At 35.9% G+C, this 27157-nt stretch overlaps 1 protein-coding gene across 1 annotated transcript in view; it reads right to left on the reverse strand.

Moving 5' to 3' along the window:
• Nucleotides 1-4129: 4129 nt before the first annotated feature.
• The window catches only part of LOC6034682, a 158378-nt gene continuing 135350 nt past the window's right edge, over nucleotides 4130-27157 (reverse strand). The window contains exon 2 of the mRNA XM_038253514.1: nucleotides 4130-4803. Within this exon, the coding sequence (XP_038109442.1) occupies nucleotides 4800-4803 (4 nt within the window). The 3' untranslated portion in view covers nucleotides 4130-4799. The remainder of the gene's footprint in view (nucleotides 4804-27157) is intronic.

Below are 27157 nucleotides of genomic sequence, written 5' to 3' on the forward strand. Positions count from 1 at the left end.
TCATCACTGTTATTTTCGGTGATGATTCAATTACTTGAGCAATTTTTTTTTTAAATTTAATCAATTATAGATTCACTTATCTGTGAATCCCAAAACAAATCATTTCGTTAACTGTCTGATTGTGGCCCCTTGTTCGTTGCATATGCCCCACCTCTCCCTGTTTGGCATTGACCAGTTCGATCGCGGGCCCGCCCAAACCATTCAATATCGCGGCAAAGTTTATTTAACGAGTTCGCCCAACATATTGATATCAACCGTTTGTGGCTCAATGGCAGAACAAATTTGGTGTATCGTTTTTTCTTTTTTATAATTCGAATAAATGAAAAAAAAAAAAAATAGCAACAAAATTGAGTCGCTGATAAAATTGTGCATTTTTGTAACGTTAATTGGACGCAATGTTCTGAATTATTCAAACGATTTTTTTGCTCATTCAAAAGCACTGATTACAAATGACCGCTCATTAATGGCTCAATAAAATCGATACCGCATTAGCGTGTCCCAAAAAAACATGAAGTCGAGGAATTCAATGTGCTCAGTTCTCAAATGATAGAAAATCATGTTAGAAACAACTCTCTCATACATAAAAACTTTCGGAAAAATTGTTTACCACGTTCCCTGGGCATTTTTTTGAAAAAAGTCAGTTTTTTCGACAATTTCACAAAATCTGCTTAGAAAAAATGGAAAATTTTAAAATTTCAAATAGCCTATGCCATTAAATGATGGTCTGTGGTCCAATAAACAAGTTAATGTATCGATCTGGCCTTTTAAAACCTTGTTTTCACTTTCCCGGTAGCTTTTATGTCGAAAAATACGAGTTTTTGCTTTACTTTTATTCAATCTTTTCCCTCGGTATTGAACACAAAAATTTCCTCATATGTGAGAATACATGCATCTTGTAGGAAATTTTCCGCCAAAGATTTTCGTCTAAGCAACTTTGAAGTTTCATTAACTCTGAGCTGAGATATTCCAGTTTTTGTGAAGAAAGAATATTGAATATTTGAAAATGTTGATATTAATCATCATTGGCATACAATATTAAGAATAATTTAAGCCTAATTTGAAGTGCGGCTGTATCGCATCTGTTTTTAAACATGATTGGTTAATCCTTCAATACTAAGGGCCACCTGGTGTTGTTTTCTCATGGCACACTACGTGCTAAATCAATGAATTACTTTTAGCAAATAACTCATATTTAGAGCATTTTGCATTTAAACCAATCGATGCACGTTTGCTGTGTTTCCATGGATACAAATAAACAAATAACAAATCGATGCATCTGTGCTCTCTTATGCTATCTAGATAGGAAAACCAGTAAGCTTAGTACAAGAGCACAGAGGCATCGAAATATATGGTTCGATTGTACGGGGTTGGCAATTGTCCACGCTCCATCCAAAAAAGTTTTTTTTATGGACAATTGACCATGAGAAGGGGAGGGAGCTGAGATTTAAAAAAAATGTCTACGTGATTAATGGATGGATCCCTATAGAATAAATTCCAAATATTAGTGATATTTTTAATTGACCTGAACATCGGATTTATCGACAGGAGTTATAAGAAGGGAGTGTAAACGTTACGTTGTGGTTCAGATCACGGAAATGCGTACAATTGAACCTTATATTTGTTATTTGTTTATTTGTATCCATGGAAACACAGCAAACGTGCATCGATTGGTTTAAATGCAAAATGCTCTAAATATGAGTTATTTGCTAAAAGTAATTCATTGATTTAGCACGTAGTGTGCCATGAGAAAACAACACCAGGTGGCCCTTAGTATTGAAGGATTAACCAATCATGTTTAAACCAGATGCGATACAGCCGCACTTCAAATTAGGCTTAAATTATCCTTAATATTGTACACAGAAAAAAAAAATCATGAGAATATTACATCTGGGAAGGGGTACATCTTTTATGTCAGAAAAAAGGTGCAATTTTACTTCTGGAATTGTGTAATTTTACCACTTTTATGGTGTAATGTCAATTTTTCAGTCTAAATTGAGGTAAAATTACATCATAAAAGAGATAATATTCATCCTTCCAAAATTACAGCTTCCAAATTTACATTATTTTTTACTGTGTATGCCAATGATGATTAATATCAACATTTTCAAATATTCTTGTATTAACTAAAAACCTACAAAATGTAATCGAAAGAATATTTTTTGGATTTTATTTCGCTGAATACCAGGAGTTTTTAGAAAAATGTTTTAAAACGATGATTTTATCACGAATTGATGCATAACCTAACCAACTTGTACAAAATGATATTCAAATGATCAATTAATGATAACCATGATTTTTGAAGCTTCAAGTAGTCTAGAATCGAGGAAAAACTGGAATATCTCAGCTCAGAGTTAATGAAACTTCAAAGTTGCTTAGACGAAAATCTTCAGCGGAAAATTTCCTACAAGATGCATGTATTCTCACATATGAGGAAATTTTTGTGTTCAATACCGAGGGAAAAGATTGAAAAAAAGTAAAGCAAAAACTCGTATTTTTCGACATAAAAGCTACCGGGAAAGTAAAAACAAGGTTTTAAAAGGCCAAATCGATACATTAACTTGTTCATTGGACCACAGACCATCATTTAATGGTATAGGCTATTTGAAATTTTAAAATTTTCCATTTTTTCTGAGCAGATTTTGTGAAATTGTCGAAAAAACTGACTTTTTTCAAAAAAATGCCCAGGGAACGTGGTAAACGATTTTTCCGAAAGTTTTCATGTATGAGAGAGTTGTTTCTAACATGATTTTCTATCATTTGAGAACTGAGCACATTGAATTCCTCGACTTCGTGTTTTTTTGGGACACGCTAATACCGCATGAATAAATTTCTGCTACCCATGAATGGTGAGGTTATGGGAAATTGTGGGAACCAATCGATTTATTGAGCTCTGCTACTCTCCACACATTATGACGGTCGTTTATTATGCTCGGCAATGGCAAACATACCGCACCAATTCTTCTTTTTCACGGTGTGTACAGAGCATAAAACACTCGCAGCACTGTTTGTGTTAAGTGCACTGTGAGAAAAAGTTTTGAAAATTGTTAAATTTTCCTCAATGTATTTGTTAAATTTCAATTCAATTTCAATTTTTATTTTAAATTTCTTGCTTTTTTGTGTGAATTAATGTTTGTTGTTGTAAATTTTTTCATTGTGATGATTGCTAAACTGTACCACAAGGTCACTTCACGACGACACCTCCCCCAAGAGTGTGAGTCTGTTGCTCATGGTGAGATGATTTAGTTCGGTGCGAGAAGAGAAAGGACCTCCAGCCGAGTGAGATGGTCCGAGTTAGGGTTGAGTGACCAATGGTAGGCTTCCTGTCAAAACTTGTTTGAAACTTCTTTAAATTAGAAATAATTAAAATCAAATTCAAAAGCTTAAATAGAAAAAGTAATTTTCGTCAATACAATTTTAACACATTTATCTTAAACTAGTTCAAATGTCTCCTCATCCACCCTTAACCATGTGTGAGTCGTGCTGTTATGATCGAGAAAAAGATAGTTCGAGGACGTGTGGAGGAAATGGGAAAAAGTAAACACGAATTGGGTAAATATTAATTTCCTTCCTCCCGCAAGTAAGAAGAGCCACTCTGAGGAGGACTTGGACCCGGTGTGGGTAGATTTGTAGTTCGTTAACCTGATGGCACTATAATCACACACTGATAAGAGTGAGTTTGGCTCTAGAGCGAGAAAGTGCTGGACTAGAATCAACAAGTAGGAGAAGATAGTCTTTCTAGCTCGGAAGGAAAGAAAATAAATAGGATTTATTCTTGAGATATGTTACAGGGAACTGATGAACGATATTTTGATGTTCAAAAAATATTAAAAAAAGGGGAATTTCCATACAAAAGTTCCTAAAATTCGAGTTCAATCCTGAGATATTCAAAGGAAACCGAAAAAAATCCCATGCCTTTTTATCACTCTTCAAATGAAAGAAGTTTAAATCTTGTCGTGCTATCAGGACACACCCTGAACATTGCTGAAGTGCGACAAATGGCCAAAGGGATTTCCAATCAGAACGCGTTTGACACACGTACCTACCCGACTACCGTAAACATGTTCAATGATTTAACTCGGGACTCCAGCAACCAACTTCAACCAAACTTCGGGACAATGCACAGAATGGTCAACCAAACAAAACGTGTTTGTTATTGTTTACGTTGCGTGCTCTATTTTTGGTTTATTCATTGTCAAAACGCATTTTTCTCGGAACGTCAAAAAGCGACGTACGACAAGATAGCATGAAAACGTTTCCGCAAGTTATGATTTTCCTGAATTTATGCTAAATATGTGGCGAAGAAGAAGAAGAAGGATTCTCATTTAAATAACTCTAACAAAAAAGTAACAAAACCCCAAACAAATGCATTCCAAAGAAAGAGGAGTTCTTTTTTTTCCACCAGTCATGGAGATTTCGCCGGCCGGTCAATGTCGATGATGATACTTATTTTTCATTCTCTCAAGTTCCTGCATTTTGTGTGTGTGTTTTTTTTCTTGTTGTTGTTCCCATTGAGCCGAGATTATTCAGTCGCATCAAGATCGAACGCGGGGAAGCCTCTTCTTTTATGGCATTGAGAGATGCGCTTCTGGTGCGTATCTCAAGCTCTGCCACTCTCTTCAAGAGTGTTTGAAAGGAAAAGTTATTTCAAGAGGAGGGTGGAAAAAAGTGGAGATTTAAAAGGCAACAGGTTTTGGCGCCATTCAGAGTTAGATATTTGACGTGATATGGGAATGCGATTTAATAGAACTTTCTTACTTGATTTAGTTATTTGAGTTTCAGCACCAACAATTTATCTGCAATTACCTGTAAAGAAAATAAAAAACAAAAATTAAAATGCTGTCTTCAAACTATAATTCTAGATCAAATGTGATAAAAATCTCCAGTTAGCCCAAGAAAGCCTGAACCTTTAATGGATTAAATTGACCTTTTCGTCGTCGTCCCAAGTCAGCCCCACTTAACCTTCTCTCGGCGCTTCGTACCACACTGCTGGGGCTATGATTTACGACCTCTTCACACATACCCAGAAGGAAGAAGACCTTTGGCTTTGTGATTTCTCGAAGCAGACCTCATCGTCCGGGAAAATGGAGGCCTGAACCTGGATTAGAACGATCGATGGTGCGAAAAGTGGAGATTTATGGTCAATAAAACTCACCGGGAAAGAATTTTGATTAATTTTACTGTAATTTTTCCCTCCAGGTTTGCTTTTTGTTACATGAAGTGCATCATTATGTGTCGGAATTTTCCACCTACGCGCAGTGAAAATTGCATTCAAATCTGAAGTCGTTGCACTTTTCAGAATGTTAATTTGCGTAATAAATTATCACTCACCAGTGAGAGAACTAACCGCTCAACTTTACTGCAATTTTTTCCTTTTGTGGTTGCGGCGAAGAAGTCTTTTAAATCACCTAATAGCAACATAATTAGTAGTAACTTCTTTCTTCACCGGAGTAGCAGCGGTGTTCTGTTAACAAGGTGCGGTTTCCTCGCCAACTTCCTCAAAGTCATCTCTATCTCTCGCTCGTTTAAGGCCAGACTACGGTGAGCTAAATTACGTTTAAATGGGGAGTATTTTTTTGTGTTCCACTGACTTGGATAGTCTGTGCCGTTGATTCTCCTCAGTCAGTTATAGAGAGGGTGAAGAATTTGGCTGGTTTTGACTGGAGATGAATGGTACCGGGAATTGGGTTTAACTTTTTGGTGCTGTTTATTTATGGGTTGCACTCAAGGGCGGTGGAATTTTATGAAATTGACAAAAACATTTGAGGATTTTTTTTTCAGTGCATCATGAAAAGCTTCTCTGGCTTTTGAAGAGGACAAAAAATGAAGCCTCATTTATCTTCCATAAATGAAGTGCTGCTCTTTCGCTTGACAAATGTGTTCAGAAATAGAACGCTTCTTCACGTTTCAAGTTGTTGGATAGTTAATTGGAGCGATTACTGTTACCTCCAGCACGAATGGATATTTGTGTAGGAGTCACGGACAGGTGCCACGAGGCAGTGAGAATAGTTACTTCAATATGTGAGCATGTGTTTACTTAACATGAAGTATAATAATAATAATAATAATAATTTTAATTTTTGGATTTTTCCAGCTGTTCAAATTAAATTGAATAAACATATTTTTATTTAGCCCTATTAGGCCGTTGCAAATATTTTTCAATTCCTCATATCACCTCTTTAAAAATCGTTTAAAGAAATAATGTGTATACGTGTGCTTCCAACCGAAAACCTTCTGGCTGGCAACGAAATTATGGGAAAGTAACGAACTGTGTCTGTGACTGACTTCAATTTGTGCTCTTAAACCTTAAAACCTTCTAACCAAATGTGATTTCATATACCATAAATACATCCAGTTTTATCACCTCACCATCTCGATTTCATCACTCCCACACTCCCCTCCTCCAAGTTTCACTCCTTTAGCGGGTTAACCAAGTTAAACTGTATCCAATTTATTCCACTTTTCGCTGATTTGCGTCCACAAACAGTCGTTAGTCTCAATTTTGAGTCCGACTACTGTTTACAGACTCCGGGGCACTCAATCAAGACAGAGTCTTGCCAGACATCACAAGAAGAGAGGAAAAGCAATGGGTTGTTGTGGCGGCGAAGAGCATAATCCGATTTGCATATCGCACTTCAAACCAAAATTTATGTAAGTGCGTCCAGGCAACATAATCCGCGTGCGTTTTGCTTATATTGAGAGGATTGAAGACACGGAAAGAAATTTTTCTGTAAAATTCATGTAAGTCGTGTGATGGAATGAAAGGTTAAATTTTTCACAGTGCATATCAATTTTCTCACACAATATACAATTCCAAAATTGCTAAACAACTTCTGGGCGCGTCGATTTGGCCAACAGGCAAAACTTCGTAAGAGTTAGCTCTCTATTAAGTAATTGAAACTTATAAATCCAGCTTGTTTCTTCCATGTGTGTGGGGTTTGTGTGATTGCACAGACTAGTCTCGCACCAAGTCGGCATGTAATGAAATATAATTTAATCTTTCACGCGCCTTACCCTTTCTCACTGCTAACCACCATAGGCTTGTTAGGAGATGATGAAAAACGAGCGGCTCGTGCTTTCTTCCTTGAGTTTATAAAATATCCAATAATCATACAGACAGGCATACACACTTGCGCAGAATGCGCTCTTTGTTTGCCTAGCCGATTGCCGACTGCGGCAAATATTGCATAAAAAGAGGTTTTTTTTTCCTACAGTGCATCCTTCTCGACAGTCCACCTGACTGGGAGTATTTGATGCACTGAGAAAAAATGTAAGAAGCTGCCGTTTTAAAAATAATTTCTTGCAATTGAACTAATTTCTTGGAGTGCATCTTAACCAAAGATGGCGGTGAGATTAGTTGTATTTACTCTACTGATTTATTTGCCTCTTTAGTGCACTGCAAGCGTTGCAGCAGTAGTGCAACGGTCCGAGTCCTAATAAAAGGCAAACAAAACTTGACTCGGGATTGATTCTACGGAGAGTGCAATCTAAGGGAAGTCTGTTTATTTTTGGAATGAATCAGTAATGTTCACTTTACGAATACAAAATTTCTGGAATTTTAAATTCTACAAATCGAAACTAATTTAAAAATGTTCATTCTATAGTTTTGGGTTCAATAAAATGATTAATTTTAACTAATCCCATTACTCTTAACTTTATGTATCTTCACAAACAGTAATTTTAAAATCAAGTGATAGAATTGTTTCTTTCAATAAAAACTGTTTGCTTTGCAAATATAAAATAAGACTGTAAATGATTATCAGGAGAAAAATAATTAAATAATTATTCATCAGGAACCCAACATTTAAAGCAGATCTTCGCTTCGTGTAGACGTTTTTATTGGTCGAGTATGATTTAAAAAAAATCGTTAAAGAAAATATTAAAACACTCACAAATCAAATCAAAATCAAATTATCCGCTCTACAGCATTGCTTTGGTGTTCTCGATTGCGAGATTCCTACTCGAAACTAGGTGTCCGAAGGCTTGATTGTTGAGGCAATTGCAAACTTCTTTTTACACCTAAGTTTCCAACCACCCCGGGATTCGAACTGACGACCTTTGGATTGTTAGTCCAACTGCCTACCAGCGACTCCACCGAGGCAGGGCCCAGGGAGACGACTCCTTCACCTGGATTGAGCTATCTACCTAACCCTTTAGGTTAGTCCGGGGCAGCGATGGAATAATCACCATCAAAAGAAAATCATTGGATGTTCATCAAGAGAAAAAATCCAAGCATGCTCTTCTCTCTCGCGCACGAAAGATCGGTAAAAAGTATCTAAAAAAATCATTATCTTGATTATTCGGCGGAACATCTCTTTCACTACTACACTTGCAAGTGTAACGTTACACGTCGGAAATTGGCCTGTAACATTTTGTAGATGGGCAATGTGTGAAAACAAAGTATAAAAAATAATTTTGAGTGGTGCTGACAAGGAAATTCACAAAAAATCATCAGCAGATTGATTTTCTGGGAGAATTTCGGGAGCGATTTTTTTTTGTGTGATTTGCCTCCTCTCTCTTTCGCGGGTGAAAAAAATGCTCAAGCGAAATTGATTTTTTCGCAATTATTCCATCCCTGGTCCGGGGCCAACATTTACTTCCCGTCCGACGGAAGGCGTGATCAGACAAATCTCATGTCAAAATTTGCCACCGGGACCTTCTGGGATCAAACCCACGCCGACTGGGTGAGAGGCAACCACGCTTACTCCTACACCACGGTCCCGGCCTTAAACACTCACATTATGTTCAAATAATCTTTTAGTTTGATTTTTTTTATTCAAAAATTGCTGAAATTTAACAAATGTGCTTGTTACTTACAAACGCAATAGCACCTCAAAAAATTTTTAATTTTCAGCCGTATTTTGGGTAGTTTTCTGACATTACACAAATTAAAACATCTTAGTCACAAAAAAACTGTTTACCACAATGCGTATTTTTGAAATTTGGAAAAAATTTTATATGTTTTAGGGGACAAAAATCGACATCTTTTGAGCCACAGAAAAAATGTAAAATTTTAAAGTGCATTGTTTACGAGACATGGCCACTTAAAGTTTGATTTTAACTTGCAGTTTTTCGATTCAAAAAATAGAGCTAATGAGTGATCATCCAAAAAAAAAACATTTGAAAATTTTGTAAAATTTGGTCGAAGAAATATTTTTGATTCTGATGTTTTTTTTAATAACCCGGTTTAAAAAAATCATAACTTCACGGCATAGTTGTTGGCCGTTCACCTTCATGGCTTAAAAATCGCGGGTTTTTGTTCCCTAAAACTTATTAAAAAAAATCAAGTATAAAAAACGGATTTATGGGAACATTATGCAAGATTTATGCAAAAAAAAGTTAATTTCAAAATCTACAAAAAGTTTTTTTCTTGTGTGCCTGAACAGTCCTTAGAATAGTACAGTCCAGACTCGATTATCCGAAGGCCTCAGACAAATTTTACTTCGGATAATCGAATCAGGAAAACTATTTTTTTTTTCGTTGACTAATTTTTTATTGTCGAGCTTAGGTTTGACCCCTAACCTACGCTAAAATGATTTAGAATTTTAAATTCAAGATGGCGGCCAAAACGGCGGTGAAGCGATATTGAAAAAAATGCATTTTATTTTTTAACAGGCAGTCATCAACTCAAATTTGACTAAAATGGGGTCGTAGAACTCAAATTTTATGTCTGAAAACAAGAAAATGAAATAATATAAAAACATTTTTTTTGTTTGTGATTCGATTATCAGAAGTCCTATACTAACTTTCGACACCATTTTTGTGTGGGCAGCTGCCAAAATTGTATGGAGACTTGTATGGGTGAATCAATGACACAAAATGGCTTCTTTGGTCATAGGAAAGACACCCACAATGTTTGAACCAAACCAGGAAATACAAATAAAATCAATTTCTGGAAGTCGGGCAGAATTCTTTGTTTGTTTTATTGGAAAAAAATAGTTTGATCCGAATTGTAAAAAAGCCAAATTTAAATTTTTTTTAAAAAAGATTTTGGAAATTTAAGTAAGTGGTGTTATGTCAAATCATACAATAAATTGTGTGCAAATCTATACTGGAATGTAATTGTTTCGTTTTATGAATATATGTGGTTCAGTGTTTATAATGAAAAACATTAATTCGTCGCCGTCGTGCTAACTTGTCGTACGTGCATTTTGGGCTGAATTGAGTTAAGAACGCCATTTTGTGCATCTCACAATGCCTCACCTTTTGACCTTCACAGATCCTCAAAATTCGATTTCAATTCTGAGATATTCAACAAAAACCGAAAAAACTCCATGCATTTTTGTCACTTTACATATGAAAGAAGTTTCCATCTTGTCGTGCTATCTTGTCACTCCCTGAAAATTGATGTAAGTGCGACAACTGGCCAAAGGAATTCCAGGTCAGAACGCGTTTGACGCACGTACAAGTTAGACTACCGTAAACATTTGTAACACAGTCCAACAAGATTTTGTCTCTGAGATGAGTATATGTGTTCCTAGTAGAATTTTGCCTGCTGAATCCGAATCTGGGTCCAGAATTGCTCCAAATGGTCCCAATTTTGAGATACACCCGTTTGAAATGTTAGTTTAGGCCAAATTTAGCTACTTTGTCGACTATTTTACAAAAGAACTGTTGAATAAACAACTAAACCAATACAGTTATCTTAAAGTTCACGTTTTCCCCTTTCTGAAACACCCCTGGTTTTTAAAATTTGATTGTTTCTACGCATATTTACAGCCATTTTAAAATTATATTTTCAGTTGGTTCTCATTCAAGTTTTTCCAACTTGCATGCAAGTGCAATTATGCTGGGATATCAATAATAAAAATCAAAAATGCTTTGCAGAACGTTAAATAAGTTTGTCTCGGCAATCTTATTGATCATTATTAATGTAATTTTGTCTGCTGAATCCATTCCCATCATTAGATTTTTTCGAAAAGGTCAGGTTTTTGAGTAAAAATAGAATTTTCGATGATTTTTTTAACATAAAATCAATTTTATGTTAAAGTATGACTCTGAGATGGCTAATGGTCGATGTCTCGTCAGTCAAATTGATCATTTTTAATGTAATTTTGTCTGCTGAATCCATTTCCATCATTAGATTTTTTCGAAAAGGTCAGGTTTTTGAGTAAAAATAGAATTTTCGATGATTTTTCAAAATAAAATCGATTTTATGTTAAAATATGACTCAAATATGGCTAAAGGTCGATGTCTCGTCAGTCAAATTGATCATGTTTAATGTAATTTTGTCTGTTGAATCCATTTCCATCATTAGATTTTTTCGAAAAGGTTGGGTTTTTGAGTAAAAATAGAATTTTCTATGATTTTTTCAAAATAAAATCGATTTTATGTTAAAATATGACTCAAATATGGCTAAAGGTCGATGTCTCGTCAGTCAAATTGATCATTTTTAATGTAATTTTGTCTGTTGAATCCATTCCCATCATTAGATTTTTTCGAAAAGGTCAGGTTTTTATGCATTGTTTATGTTCGCCAATCTGATTATTGGGTTTAAATTTAATTCCCATTCCCATCATCAAACTTATCCTTAAGGACTATGATTTTGAAAGACATATCTACACAAATTTTTATTGCATGAACGTGCACGAACACAAAGTAAAGTTGTATAGGTAAAAGCCACCAAAACCTAATGGTGCGCTGGTGTGCGTCTGCGCGAAACGTCAAAATGATCTATTGTTCTTAACTAAACGCTTGCGCATCAACTGCCGAAAGGAGCACCTCTGCGATTCGTTTAAGTTTCAACAATGCCACGAGTGTGCATTAATATTCCGGATAAATTTTGTTACATCTGCGGAGAACTAACTTTTACTGCCCAACAACGTAAACTTACACCGCGCGTTATAGAGTTGTACGAGGCGTACTTCGGCCGAGTAGTTCAATTGGGGAAACCATGGGCGCCCGGAATTTGCTGTTCTTCATGTACAAGTCTTCTTTACGCGTGGGGTAGACAAAAGCGACAACTCCCATTTGCTACCCCTATGATTTGGATGGAGCAAACAAATCATGCTACAGATTGTTATTTTTGCTTGGTTAATGTTGCAGGTAAGCAAATATGTAGAGGTTTATTTTTTATATGAAATTATTTTTTCATAGGCCTTAAATAGAAAAAAACAAGAGCAAAAAATGTATTCATATTTTATAGGAATAACGGCGAAGACGAAAAACAAGTTAATATATCCGAACGTTACCTCAGTAGTGAAACCAGCTGTCCACAGCACCGGAAACCTGCTGCCAGTGTATGTCGCTGAAGAGGAGAGGATGGAAGTCGACGAAGACGAACTGGTTGCTTCGCAATCTCAATCCGATTTCATTCCTCCTAGTGAACCATCTGGAAAGCTAAATCAGTCACAATTGAATGATCTGGTACGAGATGTGGGGCTATCCAAATCTAAGGCTGAATTTCTGGCGAGTCGGCTCAAGGACTACGATGTACTACAGCGTGATGCAAGAATTTGTTACTTCCGGAACCGCCATGAGGAGTTTACACCATTTTTTACAAGGAGCGAAGGTTTCATGTATTGTGTTGACGTAGCTGGACTGATGGAGAAACTTGGCCATTCTCACGAAGCTGATCAATGGCGTCTGTTCATCGACGGATCCAAGTCAAGCCTAAAAGCAGCTCTGCTGCATAAGGGCAATAAACTTCCGTCCGTACCGGTAGCGTGGTCGTCCTCTTTGAAAGAGTCTTATGCTTGTTTTGATGTTTTACTTCAAGCCATTAAGTACAACCAGCACATGTGGGACATTTGCGGAGATCTTAAAGCGATTTGCCTGCTACTGGGTATGCAGACGGGGTTCACGAAACATGGTTGTTTCATTTGCGAGTGGGACAGTCGCGATCGAGCTAAACACTACAAAAAGAAGATCTGGCCACGGAGAAAAGGTTTGATTCCTGGACACAAAAACGTGATCCAAACTCCTCTTGTTGATCCGATCAGGGTGTTGCTTCCACCCCTGCACATTAAACTTGGATTGATGAAAAATTGGGTTAAAGCTCTGGATCGAACTGGACCGGGATTTGCGTATTTGAAGGAGAAGTTCCCAAAGCTTTCTGAGGCGAAGATAAAGGAAGGAGTTTTCATCGGGCCGCAAATTAAACTGCTGATGAAGGACGAGACGTTTCCGAGCCAGCTGAACACCAAGGAGCTGAAGGCGTGGAACTGCTTCAAGCAGGTCTGCGAAAACTTTTTAGGGAACCATAAAGCAAACAACTATGCTGAGTTGGTGAAAAAACTGCTCACTTCTTACAAGGAGCTGGGCGTCAACATGTCCCTCAAGATCCACTATCTTGATTCCCATCTTGATTTTTTTCCGGAAAATTTGGGTGCTGTAAGCGACGAACACGGCGAAAGGTTCCACCAAGAGTTGGCTGCGATGGAAAGTAGATATAAGGGAAAGGAAGCGAACATGTTAGCTGACTACTGCTGGACCTTGCTGCGTGAGGATAAGGAGACAGTTTACAGCAGACAATCAGATCGCAAGTCGTTTTAGTGTAAGTTGCATACAATAAACTGGTGGTGGCACATATGAGCGTTTGTTTGAATCAAATAATGAAATGATTAAAACCGATCCCCCCCCCTCCCCATTATACCCTGACCTTTTCGAAAAAATCTAATGATGGGAATGGATTCAACAGACAAAATTACATTAAAAATGATCAATTTGACTGACGAGACATCGACCTTTAGCCATATTTGAGTCATATTTTAACATAAAATCGATTTTATTTTGAAAAAATCATCGAAAATTCTATTTTTACTCAAAAACCCAACCTTTTCGAAAAAATCTAATGATGGAAATGGATTCAACAGACAAAATTACATTAAACATGATCAATTTGACTGACGAGACATCGACCTTTAGCCATATTTGAGTCATATTTTAACATACAATCGATTTTATTTTGAAAAAATCATTGAAAATTCTATTTTTACTCAAAAACCTGACCTTTTCGAAAAAATCTAATGATGGGAATGGATTCAGCAGACAAAATTACATTAAAAATGATCAATTTGACTGACGAGACATCGACCTTTAGCCATATTTGAGTCATATTTTAACATAAAATCGATTTTATTTTGAAAAAATCATTGAAAATTCTATTTTTACTCAAAAACCTGACCTTTTCGAAAAAATCTAATGATGGGAATGGATTCAGCAGACAAAATTACATTAAAAATGATCAATTTGACTGACGAGACATCGACCTTTAGCCATATTTGAGTCATATTTTAACATAAAATCGATTTTATTTTGAAAAAATCATTGAAAATTCTATTTTTACTCAAAAACCTGACCTTTTCGAAAAAATCTAATGATGGGAATGGATTCAGCAGACAAAATTACATTAAAAATGATCAATTTGACTGACGAGACATCGACCTTTAGCCATATTTGAGTCATATTTTAACATAAAATTGATTTTATTTTAAAAAAATCATCGAATATTCTATTTTTACTCAAAAACCTGACCTTTTCGAAAAAATCGAATGATGGGAATGGATTCAGCAGACAAAATTACATTAATAATGATCAATAAGATTGCCGAGACAAACTTATTTAACGTTCTGCAAAGCATTTTTGATTTTTATTATTCATATCCCAGCATAATTGCACTTGCATGCAAGTTGGAAAAACTTGAATGAGAACCAACTGAAAATATAATTTTAAAATGGCTATAAATATGCGTAGAAACAATCAAATTTTAAAAACCAGGGGTGTTTCAGAAAGGGGAAAACGTGAACTTTAAGATAACTGTATTGGTTTAGTTGTTTATTCAACAGTTCTTTTGTAAAATAGTCGACAAAGTAGCTAAATTTGGCCTAAACTAACATTTCAAACGGGTGTATCTCAAAATTGGGACCATTTGGAGCAATTCTGGACCCGGATTCGGATTCAGTGGGCAAAATTCTACTAGGAACACATATACTCATCTCAGAGACAAGAAACATTTGATTTTTTGTTGAATTTTTTGTTGAATTATAATTATAACTCGGGACTCCGGCAACCAAACTTCGGGGCAATGCACAGAATGGTCAACCAAACAAAACGTGTTTTTTATTGTTTACATTGCGTGCTCTCATTTTTGTTTATTCAAGGTCAAACATAAAACCGCGTTTTTCTCGGAACGTCGAAAAGGCGGGTGCGACATGATAGCACGACAGCGTCGAATTGGCACTTGCGTTTAACCTAATTTATCATTCTTTCAGCGTCCTTGAACTTGAAAATTTAGTACACAAGAGACACAACGTGGGAAACAATTTGGCTCATCTCAACCTCTTAATACATCAATTTTTCGACCGTAATTAATCACCGATTCGTGACCAAAATTGCCCAGGGTGCGCCATCCGGTGCCAATTATGACACGTTATTTTCGTAAGGCGACAACGGCTGATTAATTCGCAGTTCGTGTTCTTCTCCAAACCTGGCTAGATCTGTTGACAGCATCCAGTCCTCGTTCGTGATATGATACCTTAAACACTGTGCTTAGAAGAGGTCTACTACTACAACACGCGATGTTAGCGATAACGAAGAAGCCACACCCTTAAGGAAAGGTTTTTTTAATCGAAAAAAGCTGCTCTAAGCAAGATAATACTCTAGTTCAGATAAGACTTCCAAGTTCACACTGTTTGAACAAGATAACGCAACTTGAGCGTGAGTCATTAGTCATGTCGTCTATCCATGCCAAGATCGTGAACGATAGGTTGGGACCTTTTCAAGAATCTCAAAATAAAAAAAATGTTTATCTTTCTTGAAGATTATTTATGGTTTCAGAATTAAGGTGATCTTCTTAGAGATGGTATCAACCTCACAAATGTAACCTTGTCTCTATCCAACCGTTTCAAAGTGCCGGCAAATACACACCAGAGATAGGTCCAGAAACATGTGACAATCATTTTGAGTCATCAAACAGGCCCAACACTTGCCATGACAGGGCACTTGGTGTTGAACAAATGAACCCATTTAGCTACACGGCAAGACTTGGTCTATCAAGTGATGCAAAAAATATGCAAATTTATCACACCGTATAAACCGATTACCATCACCCTCGGAGTGTTGTGACAGCTCTCATTTCTGGGTTTTGAAAGGAGAACCTGTGAGAAGGGGTAGTCATCAAACGGCGGCTTTCTTCAAGATTTCTTCGAGATTACGGTCGAACCCGGGTCGGACCGTTTGAAGTGGATATGTTTTATGCAAATGACAAATCGTGTAGTTTACACGACGTAGACTAGACCAGCAGGTTGATCGCAAATCCCTGCCCTGGCTGAGTCCAAGTTACCTCTTAGATAACGATAATTGCCGCGGTTGCCGCCGCCGTTCGCGTAAATCTTGATAAAGGTGGCCCAGTTGCAGGTCGATGGGGACTGCCACGACTTAAAAGCCAGGTCGATATTCGCTGTCGAGATTGCGACTCTGATTGCGCGATGCATTTCGCAGCGGTGACCCGCTGATTGGTTCGACAGGTGACTTGGCTTGAGTGAGCTTGTGGCACCTGCTTTATTGAATCAAAGTAAGCGAATCAAAATAACACAATATTTGATGCAAAGCAGTTATTCTGAGTAAATCAGCCAAAACAAAAGATTTCCATATTAAATATAACAATAAGTTTAAATTTTGAACTGCAAATTTTTGGATCGTTAATTTATTAAAATCTACAGTAAAATAATGAAACTGCTGTCTCAATTGGTGGCATGAATCTAAATTTTACCACTTTCACTCTCTATCAACGAGAGTGAGAACTTGTTAACATTCCAGCCGCAGCCGTCAACTAATAGGGTGCTGCCCTCAGCTCATTACATATCGTCGACCACTTTCGACATCGCTGCTGGCCCAAGTCAAATCAGCTGCGAGCACTCCTTGTTGTTCAAAATCCCGCCCCGCGTTCGATTAGTACCAATTAGTGATTAATTTGCGGTGAAATTGCACCACAACGCCTTATCTAACCATCTAGAGGAGAAATCTGCGTCTGCACGACGACGGGCTGCGGCTTTTAGTATCACGTGCTAATTAGAGACAAAGGCCCACGCGCTGCATCGTCTTAAGCAAAGCCATTTCACGGTGGAGCATGCGTCAAGGTGAAAACCGGAATGATGGGGCATTATGAATTAATTTAGTGCGTTTCAGCAGTGCCAGCGGTGGCTATCAATCTGGAACGTGTGGTTTCTCCCTTGTAAGGGAGGCAGAAGCAATCACGACTAATCGATTTGATTAAAGTGTTTACAGGGCGGGGATCGAGATCAGTGATTTGCAGATCAAGTGTGAACAGGAACTGCCTTTGGAAATTAGCTACTGTGATATTACAATGATTTCAACTAGCTGATGATACTTCTCTGATTTGAATGTAGTTTGACGCATACCTGTAGAAGAAAGAGAGAAAAAAATTGGTTAGTTACATGTCACCTGGGTTGTTTTCCAAAAAAAATGAAATTTATTGATATGAGCTCATCAAGAAGAGATTTTTTTTTGTATTTTAGTAATTTGTATTTTTGTATTTTTATATTTTTGCTGTATTTTTGCTGTATTGCCTTCCTCACTGAGGTAAGGCTATAATCTTGCTCTGAAAATGAACTTTTTTAAAAAGCTCCTAGACCCACCTTCATGTACAGACGTGCCTCGGTTTAGCACCGCATATGGGGGATGCAAAACCGAGGCGTGCATAACCGAGGCACAGAGCTTATGGGATTTTGGCTATATGGGAGACATTGGCTTTAATCGTACGAAAAATCATGCAAACATCAAAAAATTATAGTGTTTTGGAATCGGGATGATGTCAGCTATCCATTAAAATTATTATTTCATGAAAGTTTTTACAAAAATTCGTATTTTTCCTGTATTTCGAAAATGCATATTTTTTCTCTAAAGAAACCAAAAATATATTGTTATTGCAATATGGGTATCAAATGATCAGGTTTTTGTCATACATTTTGGATGTAATGATAACATTTTTAGAAAATACTCAAAATTTTCACAAAACTACGTATTTTCGAAAAAATACTCAAATTTTCTATTTTTACAATATAGGTATCAAACGATCGGGATTTTTTCATACATTTCGAATGTAAAAACAACATTTTTAGAAAATACTCAAAAATTTTCACAAAACTACGAATTTTCGAAAAAAAAGTACTCAAAATTTCCGCTTTTACAATGAGGGCATCAAACGATCGGGATTTTTTCATACATTTCGAATATGATAACAACATTTTTAGAAAATACACAAAATTTTCATAAAACTACGTATTTTCGAAAAAATACTCAAAATTTTCGTTTTCACAATGTGGGTATCAAACGATCGGGATTTTTTCATACATTTCGAATTTAATAACAACATTTTTAGAAAATACTCAAAATTTTCACAAAACTACGTATTTTCGAAAAAAAATACTCAAAATTTCAATTTTCACTATATGGGTATCAAACGATCGGGATTTTTTGATACATTTCGAATGTAAAAACAATATTTTTTGAAAATACTCCAAATTTTCACAAAACTACGTATTTTCGAAAAAATAAAACTCATAATTTCAATTTTTACAATATGGGTTTCAAACGATCGCGATTTTTTCATACATTTCAAATTTAATAACAACATTTTTAGAAAATACTCAAAATTTTCACAAAACTACGAATTTTTGAAAAAAGGTACTCAAAATTTCCGTTTTTACAATGTGGGTAATAAACGATCGGGATTTTTCATACATTTCGAAAGTTTTAATAACAGTTTAATAAAAGTGAAAATACTCAAAGTTTTCACAAAACTACGTATTTTTGAAAAAAAATACTCAAAATTTCTGTTTTTCACAAGAGTTATCAAATGTTCGGGATTTTTTTTATACATTTCGAAAGTTATAACAAAAATTTGTGGAAATATCCAAATTTTCACAAAACTGCGTTTTTTTCGAAAAAAAATTCCCCAAATTTCAGTTTTTTACAATATGAGTATCTTTGTATCGTCATGTGTCCGATTTTTCTAAGGGACGACGGGACTTGAACCCGCAACCACCTCATTAGTACTGAGACGCACAGCCAATTGTACCACTGAGGCCCTTGAGATTCTAGATATCTCAAACCACCGTAGTGCTACGTGTGACAGTTTGGTATCTATTCCAGCCTGAAAACAGTACATTTAAATCGCTTTGTGTTCATTTGGTATCGTGATCATCGTCGTTGCATTCTGGCGAAATCCGCTGAGCAGGAAGATTGAGACTATGCTTCAATTTAAATTAAAAGGTAATATTGTAAGAACAGAAATTTTGAGTATTTTTTTCGAAAATGCGTAATTTTGAAAAAATTTTGAGTATTTTATAAAAATATTGTTATTGCATTCGAAATGTATAAAAAAATCCCGATCGTTTGATACCCATATTTTAAAAATTGAAATTGTAAGTATTTTTTTTCGAAATTACGTAGTTTTGTGAAAATTTGGAGTATTTTCAAAAAATATTGTTCTTATATTCGAAATGTATGAAAAAATCCCGATCGTTTGATACCCACATTGTAAAAACGGAAATTTTTAGTATTTTTTTTTGAAAATTCGTAGTTTTGTGATAATTATGAGTATTTTCAAAAAATATTGTTATTACATTCGAAATGTATGAAAAAATCCCGATCGTTTAACTCCCATATTGTGCAAATTGAAATTTTGAGTATTTTTTTTTCGAAAATACGTAGTTTTATGAAAATTTTGAGTATTTTCTAAAAATGTTGTTATTAAATTCGAAATGTATGAAAAAATCCTGATCGTTTGATACCCACATTGTAAAAACGGAAATTTTGAATATTTTTTTTCGAAAATACGTAGATTTGTGAAAATTTTGAGTATTTTCTAAAAATTTGAAATGTATGAAAAAATCCCGATCGTTTGATACCCATATTGTAAAAATTGAAATTTTGAGCATTTTTTTCAAAAATACGTAGTTTTGTGAAAATTTTGAGTATTTTCTAAAAATGTTATTGTTCTATCCAAAATGTATGAAAAAACTAACTTAATCCACCTATGTGGTTGATGCCTTCCTCACTTTTTACCAACAATGGGTAATATGCGTGGTTTGGAAAAATATTTCAACTATTTTTTTAGATCTAGAAAAATACTGGGCTCGTTGGAAAGGTCTTCTAATAACCTAATCAACGATGGGTCAGACGATGGATCCGAACATCGTTTACATACATTTAAGTGAGATCCGGCTTCAAAAAAGTACATAAATATCTCTTAAGTGGTCATAACTCAAGACAGGGTTGCCAGATCTTCAATGTTGTGGACTCGTTGGAAAGGTCTTTCAATTAACTAACCAACGATGGGTTGGAAGATGGATCCGGACATCGTTTACATACATTTAAGTGAGATCCGGCTTCAAAAAAGTACATAAATATCACTTAAGTGGTCATAACTCGAGACAGGGTTGCCAGATCTTCAATGTTGTGGACTCGTTGGAAAGGTCTTTCAATTACCTAACCAACGATGGGTTGGATGATGGATCCGGACATCGTTTACATACATTTAAGTGAGATCCGGCTTCAAAAAAGTACATAAATATCACTTAAGTGGTCATAACTCGAGACAGGGTTGCCAGATCTTCAATGTTGTGGACTCGTTGGATAGGTCTTTCAATTACCTAACCAACGATGGGTCGGATGATGGATCCGGACATCGTTTACATGCATTAAAATGAGATCCGGATATATGTGAAAACACATTTTTATACATAACTTTTGAACTAGTTATCGAAACTTCAAACAATTCAATAGCGATGTATGGGACCCTAAACCAAGTCGATTGCAACTGGTTTGATCAAAATCGGTTCAGCCAGTGCTGAGAAAACTCAGTGAGAATTTTAGTCACATACATACATACACACACATACACACACACACATACACACACACATACACACACACATACACACACACAGACATTTGTTTAGTTTTCGATTCTGAGTCGATATGTATACATGAAGGTGGGTCTTTGAGCTTTTAATAAAAAGTTCATTTTTAGAGCAGGATTATAGCCTTACCTCAGTGAGGAAGGCAAAACTGATCATTTGATACCCATATTCCAATAACAATATATTTTGGATACTTTAGAGAAAAAAATGCATTTTCAAAATACAGGAAAAATACGAAGTTTTGTGAAAATTTTCATGAAATAATAATTTTAATGGATAGCTGACATCATCCCGATTCCAAAACACTATAATTTTTTGATGTTTGCATGATTATTCATAGAATTATAGCCAATGTCTCCCATATAGCCAAAATCCCATAAGCTCTGTGCTTCAGTTAAGCACTGGGCCGTGCTTAACCGAGGCAGCTGAACGGTGCAAAACCGGGGCAGTGCAAAACCGAGGCGTGCAAAACCGAGGCATGACTGTATACATATCGACTTAGAATCGAAAACTGAACAAATGTCTGTGTGTGTGTATGTGTGTGTGTTATGTATGTATGTGACCAAAATTCTCACTGAGTTTTCTCAGCACTGGCAGAACCGATTTTGATCGAACCAGTTGCATTCGACTTGGTTTAGGGTCCCATACATCGCTATTGATTTGTTTGAAGTTTCGATAAGTAGTTCAAAAGTTATATATAAAAATGTGTTTTCACACCCGGATCTCAATTATATGCATGTAAACGATGTCCGGATCCATCATCCGATCCATCGTTGGTTAGGTAATTGAAAGACCTTTCCAACGAGTCCACAACATTGAAGATCTGGCAACCCTGTCTTGAGTTATGACCACTTAAGAGATATTTATGTACTTTTTTGAAGCCGGATCTCACTTAAATGTATGTAATCTATGTCCGGATCCATCGTCAAATCTATGGTTGATTAGGTAATTAAAAAGCTTTTCCAATGAGTCCAAAACATTGAAGATCTGGCAACCCTGTCTCGAGTTATGACCACTTAAGTGATATTTATGTACTTTTTTTAAACCGGATCTTACCTAAATGTATGTAAACTATGTCCGGATCCATCATCCGACCCATCGTTGGTTAGACAATTGAAAGGCCTTTCCAATGAGTCCAAAACACTGAAGAACTGACAACCCTGTATCGAGTTATTACCACATAAGTTATAACTGTGTTTTTTTTCTGGATCTAAAAAAAGCTGAAATGTTTGTCCAAACCACCCATTTTTGGTAAAAAGTGAGGAAGGCATCAACCACATAGGTGGATTAGGTTAGTTTTTTTGCTGTATTTTTGCTGTAATTTTGCTATATTATTGCTGTATTATTGCTGTATTTTTTGCTGTTTTTTTGCTGTATTTTTGCTTTTTTTTTGCTGTATTTTTGCTGTATTTTTGCTGTGTTTCTGCTGTTTTTGTTTTTTTGTTTTTTTGTATTTTTATATTTTTGTATTTTTGTATTTTTGTATTTTTGTATTTTTGTATTTTTGTATTTTTGTATTTTTGTATTTTTGTATTTTTGTATTTTTGTATTTTTGTATTTTGTATTTTTGTATTTTTGTATTTTGTATTTTGTATTTTTGTATTTTTGTATTTTTGTATTTTTGTATTTTTGTATTTTTGTATTTTTGTATTTTTGTATTTTTGTATTTTTGTATTTTTGTATTTTTGTATTTTTGTATTTTTGTATTTTTGTATTTTTGTATTTTTGTATTTTTGTATTTTTGTATTTTTGTATTTTTGTATTTTTGTATTTTGTATTTTTGTATTTTTGTATTTTTGTATTTTTGTATTTTTGTATTTTTGTATTTTTGTATTTTGTATTTTTGTATTTTTGTATTTTTGTATTTTTGTATTTTTGTATTTTGTATTTTTGTATTTTTGTATTTTTGTATTTTTGTATTTTTGTATTTTTGTATTTTTGTATTTTTGTATTTTTATTTTTGTATTTTTGTATTTTTGTATTTTTGTATTTTTGTATTTTTGTATTTTTGTATTTTTGTATTTTTGTATTTTTGTATTTTTGTATTTTTGTATTTTTGTATTTTTGTATTTTTGTATTTTGTATTTTGTATTTTTTTTGTATTTTGTATTTTTGTATTTTTGTATTTTGTATTTTTGTATTTTTGTATTTTGTATTTTTGTATTTTTGTATTTTGTATTTTTGTATTTTGTATTTTTGTATTTTTGTATTTTTGTATTTTGTATTTTTGTATTTTTGTATTTTTGTATTTTTGTATTTTTGTATTTTTGTATTTTTGTATTTTTGTATTTTGTATTTTTGTATTTTTGTATTTTTGTATTTTTGTATTTTTGTATTTTGTATTTTTGTATTTTTGTATTTTTTTTGTATTTTTGTATTTTTGTATTTTTGTATTTTTGTATTTTTGTATTTTTGTATTTTTGTATTTTTGTATTTTTGTATTTTTGTATTTTTGTATTTTTGTATTTTTGCATTTTTGTATTTTTTTTTGTATTTTTGTATTTTTGTATTTTTGTATTTTTGTATTTTGTATTTTTGTATTTTTGTATTTTTGTATTTTGGTATTTTTGTATTTTTGTATTTTTGTATTTTTGTATTTTTGTATTTTTGTATTTTTGTATTATACTTTGTAGGAATCGTCCGAAATTTTCTCAGCTTCCCAAGAATCAGCTCAAATTCGACCTCGGCCGGCATGTGTGAAATCTGTGTGTGGCCCATTTGGCACGCTGCCAAAAACAAAGTCTCGTGGTCGCCGGCAAACTGCATTTAATTCACCTTGACGCCACACAGACACGCCACCCCCACACGACCTTTTTTGTGGTTGGCTGGCCAGCAACTGCCGTACACGGTCATGGCCTGGGGCCACGAGACGGCCAGAAGAGATTAATCTGTTTTTGAGCGTCTGTTAGACCTTGATAGTTGAGGTGTGAACTTGAATGAAATTGATCAAATGTAAGCATATTATTTTAAAGAATTTTACTTAAGCTTGTTAATATATAAACTTCATCGGACAAATGTTCCAGACTTCCTTATTACCAGTGTTGCAAAAGAGTGATAGAAAAGCTATCAATAGATTATCTCTGCACCAAAAATATCCGAGAGTATAGCGGCCGTCACTATAGCTTGTGAGATCTCTTCTTATGTCTCGTGATTCCCAGCGATGCCATTCTCTCTCTATCACTCCTTCCCTTTTCCTCGACTATGCGCTTTCACCGCTGAGTCTCTCAATCTCTCCGAAAACTGCAATGAGAGAACGCGAGAGGGCAATTAGGAGCCGACCACGCATGACGCCCCTTCAAACTGCGTTGGCAAAATTGGTTTTGTGGCGGCTTTTGTGGTTAAACGCTGTTGCGGTAGGATGTTCGTGGAAGCGAGAATGAGAGAGAAAAGGAAAATGTCAATCGCGAGTGGGTAAACACGAAAACGTGTTCGGCTATGTTCGGCGCTGAGAGTTTCAATGAAGAGAGAAGAGCAGTTGTATTTGAGGCATGAATATTCAGGCGAGATAATTGTAGTTGCTGAGAGCTGATATTTTGATATTTTAACAACCCTGCTTATTACTTTCCCTTAATTTATGCTCCCAAATCCCTTCCATAACCGTTAGCCCCATGTTTGTCTGGCCAAAACATGCCCCGGGTCCTGTATTGTACCTAATTAGGAGTAATGGTCTCTCCCCACAATCGGTCGCTGGCTGGCCGGTCGGCAGCTGGAAGTAGGTGGACAAGCAGCAGAAAGATTTCCCAGTCACGTGTTCGAGTCCCTGCGGACAGTCTTTGACACCAGCGTCTACCCGCTTTAATCCATACACTTTAACTCTTAACTGATTTTTTTTAATTTAGTGAAAAACTAAGAATTTGGGAAATTTCGCCAAAATTAATACCAAAATTGCATAAAACTTCAAACTTGACTCAAGAAAAAAAGATGAGCAGTAGAGGGTTAAACCAAACCCTCTTCCAGAGTGAAAGGATGAATAAAGCGCCCCATAAAAGGGGAGAACTCCTTGCCCAAAAAGTCAAGAAGGTTCGAGTCGGCAAAAACCGTTTTAATGCACCGCCAGATCCTGGGTCGCCCCCGCCTTTCTGCTTCCGATTGCGCTGATCGGGAGCTGAATTTTCTACATGATATTTAATATCAAGGAACAGAACGGGAAAACTTCCGCGCATTATTCATGAGGTGCATGGAGCGTCGTTCGCTTTTGGCCGTGACCCTTCCCCTTGCAGAGTTGAGTGATTCAGAGCAGATTTTTTGTGAAAGGGGATCGAAACTCAATATTCAAGGTTACCCTCGTCTTTCGCGAAAGAAAAAGTTGTCTTCAAAGGAGAAAGATAACGAATTTATTTTTGGGTGAAAGTAAAGGATCTTGCTATCTGAGTGTTTGCTGGAGGTCGATATCACTTTCCCGAAATATTTATAGCTCTATCGATGGCCATCAGAATTGTTCGCAAAAAATCTGATTAAATTTTGCCATCCTCCCTTCGGGCAGCTTCTATGAGTCATCGGTCATCGATTTTCGATAAATTGCACGCGGAATATTGCCTTCTCTCATTCAGGGCGATTTTCCACCCCCTCATCTCTTTCGGTACTTATTATGGAAAACGGCCACTTGGTAGTAAAAGCTGGGAGGAAAATTATGGAATTGAAGGAGGCATTAAACCGGACCCGATGTAATGGGCGTTGAGTTCTGGACTGGGCGCGCTGGGACGAATTAATTGGATTTGTTGGGAATGGGATTGGAAAAAGTTTCTTGGTTGTTTGATTGGCGGCGGTGATGACCAATAAAAGCCGCGTTAATTGAAGTGATTTGCAATGAACAGATTGAGAATTGTTAAAGAAAAATCAGTTGAAAGTTAAATTGTCCTTGGGCCAGTTCTCAGAATTTCTGACTAGTTGATTAGGTTATTTTGCATAAACAACATCAATCAAACCATCCACTTTAACGACTCCCGGGTCTTTTGTGGTCTCTATTGCAAGTTTCTGCTCGAAATCTAGGAGTTCGAAGGCTTGAATGGTGAACTGTGAAATTCCCCTCCTTAACTCTAACAAAACTAAATGTATGCTCGATATCGTCACAAGTTTACGACCACCCTGCTCTCGCGTACTCAAAATTCCTATTAATTTCCTACTGATTAGTGTAAATCACTCCAACGGCCATAAAATTTGTAATTGAAAGTTTCAATGCTCCCAGCCTGCAACATTTGCCACCGCCGACGTCTTCCCCCAACAACAAGGGGCCATTTTCATAACCATTAATCGCGCTTCTCTCCACCGCCGTTGAAACTGCGGCTTCCTACTCCGTTTCGAGTTCCTCGAATAAAATAAGACATTAAATTCTTCACGATTGTAACCGATTTGCTCTCCGAGACCAACATTCCCATTGTGTGGTTACATAGTTTGTTGTATCATTCGAGATTCTTTGTGGCTGACCGCGTAGCTGCTGCTAGTACATCTCTCTCTAGTAAGCGCTCGTAACTCTTGGGATATTGGACTCTGCTGCAGCTGACCACAAGCCATTACACCATATTAAACTCAACATCAAGCAAATGGGGAACACAAACAAACGAACCCGTCATCGTCAGAGCACATGGAGCGGAATATGTTAATTTCATTTGACTCGTCTTCTCCCTCTTTACTTGTTTACTGTTGAGTCTTTTTTTCCCGCGAAGAGTTGTCTGAACGCCCACGCGCGCGCCCGTTCTCCAATTCTGCCTTGTTCGTCCACCGTGGACACACCATCACATCTCATTAGACTGATTATTATTCGTTTAACAGCCTCTCCCACTAATTACTTGTGGACACCCAGTAGCTGAAAAGTGTTTTCAAGGGGGGAAGACCAAACCTCATATGATTGCATACTTTCGGGAGTCCCACATTAAATCACATGATTTGCAGTAAAAACGGCTCGGAGGCCATAAAAACAAAAACCAATTGTCCGAACTCAGAATTCGATCTCGTGGGAGTCGGTTGATTTTTGTGTTTTTTTTCTTGTCATGACAAGTGAAGAGGAACGAAACGGGAACTGATTGCTTTGCCTTTTTACACACTTTGAGTAGAAGCAGTTCTACAACAATGTCTCTTGTTCACATGTGCGTGAGATTAATGTGGGGGCATGGGAAGAATGCAGGCGATGCTGCGTAATACGAGTGGGATTTCTTGGGATTTTTTCGGGACGTAACATAGTTCAATGGAGGGTATGTAGAAAGCGAATCGTAAAAATCAAAAATAATAGTTTTTTTTCAGCCATGATTTATCATAGTTTGAGAAAAAACAAACATGTT

Source organism: Culex quinquefasciatus, chromosome 2 (assembly GCF_015732765.1).
Source record: "Culex quinquefasciatus strain JHB chromosome 2, VPISU_Cqui_1.0_pri_paternal, whole genome shotgun sequence".
In the NCBI taxonomy this organism is placed as follows: domain Eukaryota; kingdom Metazoa; phylum Arthropoda; class Insecta; order Diptera; family Culicidae; genus Culex; species Culex quinquefasciatus.